General features: G+C 54.3%; 1 protein-coding gene across 1 annotated transcript; it reads right to left on the minus strand.

Annotated features, from left to right (window-relative positions):
• Positions 1-5,190: 5,190 nt before the first annotated feature.
• On the minus strand, positions 5,191-6,339 carry BJ171DRAFT_548456 (uncharacterized protein). The gene has a single exon (XM_053113029.1). It carries the CDS (start codon positions 6,019-6,021, stop codon positions 5,518-5,520), a length of 504 nt encoding a protein of 167 aa, XP_052961477.1. The 5' UTR covers positions 6,022-6,339; the 3' UTR covers positions 5,191-5,517.
• Between the last annotated feature and the right edge of the window lie 3,433 nt (positions 6,340-9,772).

A 9,772-nucleotide genomic window follows, 5' to 3' on the forward strand; every position in this document is an offset into this window, starting at 1 on the left:
AACGGCACCATACTGACAACTATTTTCCAGGCAAATCTCTCGTCTATGCCATTGGTAACGATCGATTTTGCTTCAACATCGGACGGCAGCACAAAAGCAATGGCGTTTACTACGTCGCCAGCCTCAACAATGGTACATTTACCCAAAGGTAATGTCATGCGACTGGTGAATATCTCGGCCATAACCCAGCTGCTCCAGGAACCGCGCTGTTATGAACAATTCGAAGGGCCAACTGATTTGATATGATTTGATATGATTTGATATGATTTGATTGGTGGTATGCCATTGCACATCCACCTACAGATGCTACGATGTTGATTGTCGCCGCTTCCGCTCGGCCGAGCAAACTATCCCGTTATCACTGGTGCCATTTGCCCTCGACACCGTCAGGCCCGATCTCGACGACGAGAGCGACAATCAGCCCGACGAATATGATGAAATCATCGCCAGTATTCCAGAGTCGCTCTTTATACCTCACACAACCAGACCTGCCGATCATGAATCCAAAGAGAGCAGCCCGAAAACAGGCAGCTGATTCGAGAAATACATATCACCGTCTCTTCTGGCCGTTCATCGTCTCGGCGACGCCTTTGTTGGCTGAGTCGATATTCCGTCCAAGTGCATGTCCACACTGCAAGACATCCCGGTCGGAGCAGAGGACCATCACCGCCGCCCTGAAACCGTGCCATGCCCGAGCCAGTCTGTTGTATGCATCGTATGCATTGCATACGCTGCGCCCATCGCATGCATCGTCTCCAGCACATGCATCGTCTCCGGCAGCCCAGAGTCCCGCCGACAGCGTGGGCGAAGGGTTTTCTTGGTGGTGGTTTCTCCCGCGCTCGAGGCCCCGTTTGCGCTCCGTTTGCGCTGCCTTGGTATTCGTCCTGCATCTTCCTCCTTGATCGAACCCGAACTCGGATCCTGTTCCCGATGATCCGCCGTCTCTGCGGCAGCCTCTGCCGCCGTACGCTACCGCTGACATGTTCCATCCCGCCCGCTACCAACGGCTCACCAGCCTTAGGGCCTTGTCTTCGCTATAGCCGGCAGATGAACACCTCGGCCCCCGATCGCTCGCCCAGCCGGAAAGACCAAAGATCTCACGAGTCTCATGCAACCGGCCACATCACGCCTCACGCCGTCTACAGCTACCCACTCCAGCGCATCGTCTTCACAAAACAGGCGCCGGCCCTGCGGTATGGGCTCGGTACATCTCTATGACTCCGCCGCCGCACTGCACAAGCATCATTCCGCTCGAATTCCATCCGCTGCCGGAGCGTACATGACCCATCGTGCGAGGTCCCTGGGTTGGTCTTGGAGCCTTCGTCATCCCAATCTGTAAATGCCTCTAATCACACCAGTCTGCAAGATCTGCGGCCCGAGCTGCCGTTTCTGTTTGCATATGAGGTACGATCGAAAGGCATGATAGGATGCGATCGATGATGACTGCTCGATCGACTCGTGGCATCACCGTCCTTTCAAAGTTTGCCATGACTTGGAGCATCCGTCGCCCGATTCATACCAACAACGCCCCGTCCCTGGTCTCTGGCCACGAAGCTATCCCAGCCACACACAGGTCCTCGCTACTACTTCCCGGCGTCATTGGATGACTTTTGGCCAACATATCTGTGGGTATTTCTTCAGCTCCAGCGCGCTTGAGGCCCTCATGCTGCGACTCTGCTTGCTGATCGACTCTTGTTTACTCTCGATTTCGGTATAGAGCCTTCAAGCCAAGCGAGCGCTGCTTTCATGAGGTCATTCGCCATGATCGGCCATGCAAACTCTACTTTGATCTCGAGTTTGACAAGTCAAAACACCAGACCGTCAATACCCAAGACATCATGGAGCGGTTTCGGCATGTATGAGTCCGGGGCAATCCCGCGGGATGGCGAGCCGTGGATGCTGTTCGATTGAAGGTCTGGGCGACATGCGGTGCCGGCAGCGATCGCCACTCACTTCCGCCTGCATTTGCACATTTGTTTCGATTCATGGTCGCCTGCTCCCCAGATAGTTATCACCCACCTGACCAAGTTGTTCGACATCCCCGCTGCGGACTGTACCGTTGTCGATCTGGACTCAACCTCTGCCGTCAAGTTCTCGCGACATTTGATTATCAATATTCGAGGAGTGTGCTTCGAGAGTAGCCTGCATGTTGGTGGGTACGGGTATAAAATCAATGCGATCCATTGCTTCGTTCTCTTTGGACAGCAATCGAACTGACGCTCTTCTTGGGCATTTGTGTCTTGATAAGGGGCGTTTGTTCGAGATCTCCGGCAGCGACTTTATCTCAAGGCATTTTCCATCGACCAATACCCAAGCTACGTTGCCAGCTCACCTATCGCCATTGATACACTAGCGGAGGTGGACCCCGAATATGTCCGCAGTCTGTTTTTAGACGAATCTCTTGGCATCAATGGCCTGTTTGTCGACTGCTCCGTCTACAGTCGAAACAGAAACTTTCGCATCCTGGGATCACGTAAGCCCGGCCGGACCGAGATTTTTTCGCCCACCAACCCCGTTCATGCCAGTAGCATTACGCTGGAGTACTTCCGGACGACTCTTGTCTCGGAATGTGAACAAGGTGCCCGCCGGATCTCATTCAAGGCTCCCCAGACCGATCTTTCGGCTCATTTTCCGCATACGAGGGAGGCAAGAAGCTTCCTTGCGGTACAGAGCGATGACTTTGCCGACTTGGAGAACTATCTGTTGCAGCGGCTGCGGGAGCGCTCTCCATCAGCTGCGTTGGGTGATCCTGTTTACGAATTGACGACAGGTGCGTCGCATGTTTATCAAGGCCTCATTGCTGTTGCAGCGATGTCTAGCATCAGCCCATCATCCTCCGAAGCGCGACCCGACGCTCTGCGACTAGGGTCATTGCATTGACAAGTCTTTGTTCGCCGCATAGACGGTCCGCGGCTATTTTATCCGATCAAGGGCGATCGTTACTGCGAAGTGCGCGGCAGACAACACAAAAGCAATGGGACGTTCTTCAACATCTCGATGTCGTCGGGCACGTTTACTGAATGGTAGGCGTTGCTGGATCGCAGTCACTGGGGATTGTGAGACTGATACTGGAATCCCAGGGCGCTGGTGCATCATATATAGTCATCAACGTCAAGCGCGAGAGCATTGTATAGCAGCGTCGCGGGGAAGGGATTAGACAGATCCATGGTGTCCTCTATGCTGACGCCATTGTACTCCTATTGTTCACCGGATCGACTTGACGGGCGTGATCACCGTCTCAACCATCCTGCTCCAACCATCCTGCTTCAATCGTCCTGCTTCAATCGTCCTGTATCGGTGCCATCAGCTGTTTCGACCACGACTGTCGTGGCCATATGAGGATCACTCACCTATTGCCAGTTTCCATCAAAGAGTGCCTACAATCTATTCAGAAAAAAATCGGGACACCACACCCGCTCCCTTGAACATGTAGTATGTGAGGACTTATGTCCAATGGAGACACATGCAATTCAACAGATCACCTCCGAGTAAAAGCCACCGGTCGCTCCCCGTCTCCACATTCGATCTGCACTGCTCAAAGTACCGAGCAAACCGCTGCCTCCGAGGGCTGGATGCACAGCCCATGCCTGTGGGTCGCTGCACTGGTCTCGGAGTGCCGGCGGTGAATGGTGCTTTTGGACACACTGAAGATGGTGGCGACCTTACGCAAGCTGCGGAGCAGCGAGGGTGCTGTGCTTGACCATGATTGCAATGAGTGGGCAGATGTATTCAGGTCACAGAAAAAACCACTGTCATGGCTCAAAACGGGGTGTCCCATTTCATCTTGGAAAACGCTGTAAACTCGAACGTGGGGCCGAAAAGCACCTCGCGACCCATGTCAGCCGGCAGCCGCCGGGTAGCGATGCAATCTGCTTATTTTTGACAAGATAAATATGCATCAAATCGGGTCTCGCGATGGACATGACTGCCTCATCTTGCCCATCGACGATCCTGCCGTCGCATTGCTTTGTGGGAGCAGCAAAAGTTGGAATCTGGCCATGGTCTGTTGACGGCATTTGGTATCGTCTTGAGCCAATTGACGGTGGTGGTGGGCGACTGGTGTGGAGGAATGACCAATTGTATCATTGTTGGAAGCTCCACTCCGATTGCGGACAAGAACCACCACCGTCTGAATCTCTCTGGTTGGAAACCTAGTCAAGCGTGGCTGTGTGTCAGCGAGATGACATGATCGTTTGGCTATCAGGCAAGACTCACCTTGACAAGATGTCTTCCCACGACTGATTGAGCGAGCGATGCGTTTCTGGATCTGAATCAAGGACGCCACTGCGCAGTATCTCTGCCAGCCCAAAATGCGCTGGTTTTGAGGAGATTCTTTCTTCCCCAAGGGCAGAACCAGCCATCGCTGCTATTTTCTCGCCAGATGGCTCCCAAGAGAAAGACACCCCCCGATCCCGACCCGGGATCACCCAATGACTCTCCTGTGGCCAAGAAACCCGTCATCAAATCGTGTCGTGCCTGTGGCCTGACCAACCATGTTAGGCCCTTCACCAAGAAGTGCACAGCCAGAATCGACAGCAGCCCTGCCTCTGGCTCTGCCTCGGTCGCTGAAATGGTCAGCCAAGCACCCAAGGTCCCTGTATGTGCCACGTGCGGGGAAGAGGGTCATGCCAGAAGCAACACCCCAAAGTGCCGTTTCTATAACCCACTCTGGAGCTCTACCTTGCCTGGCTGTGGCCCAAACGAGTATGCCAAGGCCGAGTACTCCACCGTCAAGTGCACTCTGGACGCCATCATCAAGAACGACACCTTGCACGACAAGATCGAGGAGACTGTCCGAGCCATGACTCAAGTGCAGTACGAAGCATCTCGTCTCCTGGAGCTGCATCTCAGGCGGTGCTTGGACAAGGGCATCACCCTCCCCACTGTGTCGTCGAGTGAACCCGCGTTCGTTCGAAAATGCTTCAACATGGTGCAGACAGGAATGACTAGTGTCAAGAAAGGCACGACCCAAGAAGACAGGCACATCATCGACACCTATGACCTGTATCGAAGTACATGGAGTGGATCGTATATCCTGCCTCCAGTGTCCCTCCCAAAGGGTACTGGGTCACAGGTCCTTGGTTTGGCTGTCAAGACCTATGTAGTCAACTGTGAGACCCACGTTCTCGATCGTTACTGGTCTCTCCTCCGTCGATACTGCAATTTGGTCCTGGTTGCTCCGAAGGATGTCAAACGTCACACACACGTCGACGAGTGTATGAAGCTGATGGAAAATCCCCTCTCCAAGACACTCCTCGTTGATCTGAGGAAGTCCTTCGCCCACCATGCCGACCAGCTATATCGGTTTCGCTACAAAAGCCACCAGGACCTGTATCGAGTTGTATCGAAACTGGCCAGTGAAGTCTCTCGACTGACCCACCTGAAGGAGGCCCTCTTCATGGTGGTCTTTCAGAAGATGATCATTCCCAGGCTCGTGAGGGATACCGATGTTCTGAAAGGAGAGCGTGGACGACTGAACGAGGAGATGTGTCAACCCATCGAACGTAGGCAGTCGGATCAATACAACGCACTCCAGACCCAGCACGAGGAGGTGTGCAAGCAGATCACTGTCAACACGAAGCGGATCAAGCGCCTCACCGACCGGCTTGCCCAGACCAAGAAGAGACTCAAGGCCCCTCGAGCACAGTGCACCTTGGTCCCGCTCTGCGATGCCAGAGCCAAGTATGTCAAGCTCGACACCAAAGCACTGTGGGAAATCCTTGGATACCAGACTGGCACTGGGCTCAGGTGGGACGACCTGAAGACCAAGGTCAATGGCACCACAAAGCAAGAGACCTTCTGGCAGACCAACTTCAAGCTGGATCCGAGACTCTTTGGTGCCAGGGAGGAGGGGAAGCAGCTCTTTGGTTGCGAGATCACCACCGATGGGGTCGGGTGCTCGATCACCACACTCAGATACAAGATCCTGAAGAAGGACCCCGATGTCAAGCCGGAATCCGTGGACAAGGACGACAACACACTCACTCCTGAGCAGAAGATCCAGGCCAGGGTCGGTCCCATCGACGACTCTCGGACCACATGGATCGGGATCGACCCTGGAGTGGGATCGATCTTCACCGCTGTCAATCGAGCACCCGGTCAACCATCCATCCAGGAGCAAGACGGTGTCAAGGTGACCAAGGCACAGCGTGCCAACGAGAAGATTGTGTCGTTCTCCAACAAGGAGTACCAGCATCGATGTGGCACCACCCAAGCGACCAAGTGGATCCAGAGCACCCACAAGATCCTTGGTCTGCAGCAATGGATGAGCACCACACCAAGTCCCAAGATCCCTGGAGTGTCTTCTTTCTTGCGATACATTCGCCATGGGTTCGATGGAGACATGCTGGAGAAACAGCTGTACTTCAGCCTGACCCGGCGACGGCGATTCAAGCGACTCGATCTCCACGGCAAGCGACAGCGCACTGTCCACGAGATGTGCAAGCAAGTCATCGACCAGGCACCACCGGAGACCGAAGTGGCGATTGCCTTTGGGAATGCCTCCTGGAAGCAGGGGAAGGGATATGCCTCCAGTCCCAGGAGACTCAGGTTCGCCAAGTATTTCGAGCAGTTCCACCACCACCAGAGAGGCCCACCAGACCGATCCGTCTCCAAGATCCATGTGTGCTCGGTGAACGAGTTCAACACATCCCAGGTGTGCTCACATTGTCGGGAAGCCAAGCGACTTGAGAAGGTCGAGCATCTTGATATCGAGAAACCACACTTTGTCCGGAGCTGTGCAAGCTGCCATACGCTGTGGGATCGAGACATCAATGCCTCAAGGAACATGATCTCGGTATGCCAGTCGATCATCGCCACAGGAGATCGACCGGGTGTATTCAAGACTGTGCTTCCCAAACCAACCAAAACAAAGAGATTGCCAACGAAGACAGGAGTGCAATGCCATGGCTTGCCCACTGGGCCTACAAGTCAGTCAGCGGGGTTCAGACATCTGAAGCCTAGAAGGGGAAGTGTCCCGTTTCTTTCTGGATAGACTGTAAGTATCTTGCACCGTTCCTTGAGTATTTCTACAGTGGATGCCGGGTCGCCCATATTCTGGGCAGTCCACTTCGGGGTTGCCATCCCTCTTGGGATGGTCGATGGGAGGTGTTTGACTCCCTTGTGCAAAGTGTGTGTGTGTGTGTGTGTGTGTGTGTGTGTGTGTGTGTGTGTGTGTGTGTGTGTGTGTGTGTGTGTGTGTGCAAAGTGTGTGTGACGGCGAGAGGCTTCTCGCCTTCCCTCGGGGGTCTCTCGCCAGAGACTGCTCTTCTCGCCGACCGAGGTGGCTCCGAGAGCGCGCTTTTTCGTTCTCGCTCATTTTTTTAACAAGAATTTTTTTCATAGTGTCTTGAGGCAAGCCGCCGATCCGCCCCAGCACCATCTCTCGCCTGCTCGATGGCCGCCGCCCTGCGATCCGTGGCCAGGCGCCTGGTTGCGCCAATATCTTTTCCATGGCCGACACTTGGGCGACACGAGAGGTACTGTTTTCCTCCAAGGTCGGCTGTGCCGTTGATTGGTCGGTGCAGGCCGTATTCGTTGGCACATCGCAACACCAAAGAATTGCTCGCCAACGTCTCGAGTCAGCTGGACCAGATCAAGTTAGTTCAGGAGCTCATAGACAGCCAGAAGGACTGGTCGACAATGCGAATCCGCTTCGCCGAAATATCGGAGGCAGTCAAGGTGGGCATCACGATCGGAAGACTTGGCTGGCGCACCAACGGCGATTGCGATCGACCGTGTCTCATACGTTGCCATGATCTGCGCTGACCCATCCGATGGCCTCGTATATTTGCTCAACAGTCCGAGACGCTGTGGGATGAAGATGCACAGAGGGCTATTCAATTGCAGAAGGAGCTCTCGAGGCTGACGGATGACCTGGCCGAGCACGATTCATTCGCACAAAAGTTTGTGGAGTGTCTTGAACTGAAAGGTAGCTCCTCGGCCATGCCGTGCTTGTTTCGACGCAACCTAGCTGTGATGCACTCATCCACAGCAGTATATTTCCGCCGCTTGAGAGGCTCGGTACCCAAATGGGATCGAGGAACACCGTCGATCTCGTGAGCAATCTAATTCGTCCTGGATATGACTCTGCTTGACAAAATTGTATATAGAACTGGCCCTTCAGGAGTCGGACTGGACGCTGATGGATGAGGTTCTTGCTGATTTAGCGAATCTACACACCTCGATGGAATCGTACTCTCTCCGTCTTTTGATGTACGTTACATCCATGCGATCGATTGCAGCAGATCGATTGCAGCAGATCGAGTCAGACGCCGGCGGCTGCACCGACTGCGACATTTGCCGAATTGGAGAGTCGGCCGGCTCAGCGTCCATTCCAATTCTCTGTCTCCAGGGCCGATCCAGCAGACAAAAATGGCTGCTTTGTTGAGCTTCGTGCCGGCTCTGGCGGGACAGAGTCCTGCGACTGGGTAGCAATGATAACAAGAATGTACACCCGATGGGCGCAATCGGCCGGATACACTGGTAAGCTCGGGCGATATAGCAGATGCGTCATTAGCGAATGTTTGCGGCCCATCTGGCGAGACTTTGGCTCCGGTTCACTTACTGGACAATGTTCTGTTCTCACCCCATTGGCTGTTCACAGCCAAGGTCGTCGACGAAATGAAGGGCGACATTGCCGGATTCAAAAATACCACCATCAGCATCGCAGGCGAAAACGCCTATGGTTGGTGCAAGTACGAGGGTGGCGTGCACAGATTTGTGCGGATCTCTCCGTTTGGCGATGTAAGTGTCCAGCTCTCGCTCATGCATCTTGGGGCTGTGGGGGCCAGCAACCGGCCGAGCAAACCTGAACTTGGTGGCATCGGGCTTGTGGCATGGTGCGGCGATAGATTGCTTCAGATACCAACATACAATGGATGGAAACAGGGCAACAAGCGACACACTTCGTTTATTTCCGTCCAGGTTTTCCCTGCCCATCAGTCCGCCGAGGACGGAAGCACCGGCTCTATCGATATCCCGCCGGGGGATATCAAGATCGAAACGATGAGGTCGCAGGGCGCCGGTGGTCAGCATGTCAACACGACAGACAGCGCCGTGAGACTGACCCACATTCCCACCGGGATCATCATCAACGTGAGTCCTCGCTTTTTCTGCATCTCCGTTTGCGCAATCTGGACCACCGTCTGTCGGTGCCATCCTATCGGATTCACTCCGCCGGGGGCAGCATCGATCACTACGCCGGCTCACCCCCACACCGTTGCCGCTCTCCTATCCATCAGTGCCAAAACGAGCGATCCCAGCATCAGAACCGTGCAATGGCCATCGAGATGCTCAAGGCCAAGCTCTACCAGCGGAAACTTGCTGAAGAGTATGTATCGCTTCGGGAGCATGCCTATATCTTGGCGCCAGTGCGGGTGTTTGCTTCCCTCCTCTTGGTCGCGAGACCAAGCTGTATCTGATATAAAACGCCGCTATTACATGGTGTCAGAGCGAGTGCCCGTGCCGAGCTGCGAGATGCCCTGCCTGAAAACGGATGGGGCTCGCAGATCCGCACATATGTCCTCCAGCCCTATCAAATGGTCAAGGATCTCCGAAGTGGCTACGAACAATCTAATGTCCAAGGCGTGCTCGATGGAGACATTGATGGGTACGCTTTGTGGACAACCTCGCATTTTGCTTGCCATGTGCACGATAGACCTGTTGCATCGGCTCTCGGATACTAACGGCCTACACTTGCAGATTCCTGCGGGCCTCATTGATTCATTTCAAGCGGAAAAGATAGCACCAAACATGGTGCAGTCAGCGCAGA

This window comes from Polychytrium aggregatum (assembly GCF_025602895.1).
Source record: "Polychytrium aggregatum strain JEL109 chromosome Unknown BJ171scaffold_214, whole genome shotgun sequence".
NCBI classification, from domain to species: Eukaryota; Fungi; Chytridiomycota; class Chytridiomycetes; order Polychytriales; genus Polychytrium; species Polychytrium aggregatum.

Bases quoted from the DNA above. Each gene is read 5' to 3' on its own strand.
- BJ171DRAFT_548456 (XM_053113029.1), bottom strand. From the start codon at position 6,021: ATGGGACCGACCCTGGCCTGGATCTTCTGCTCAGGAGTGAGTGTGTTG.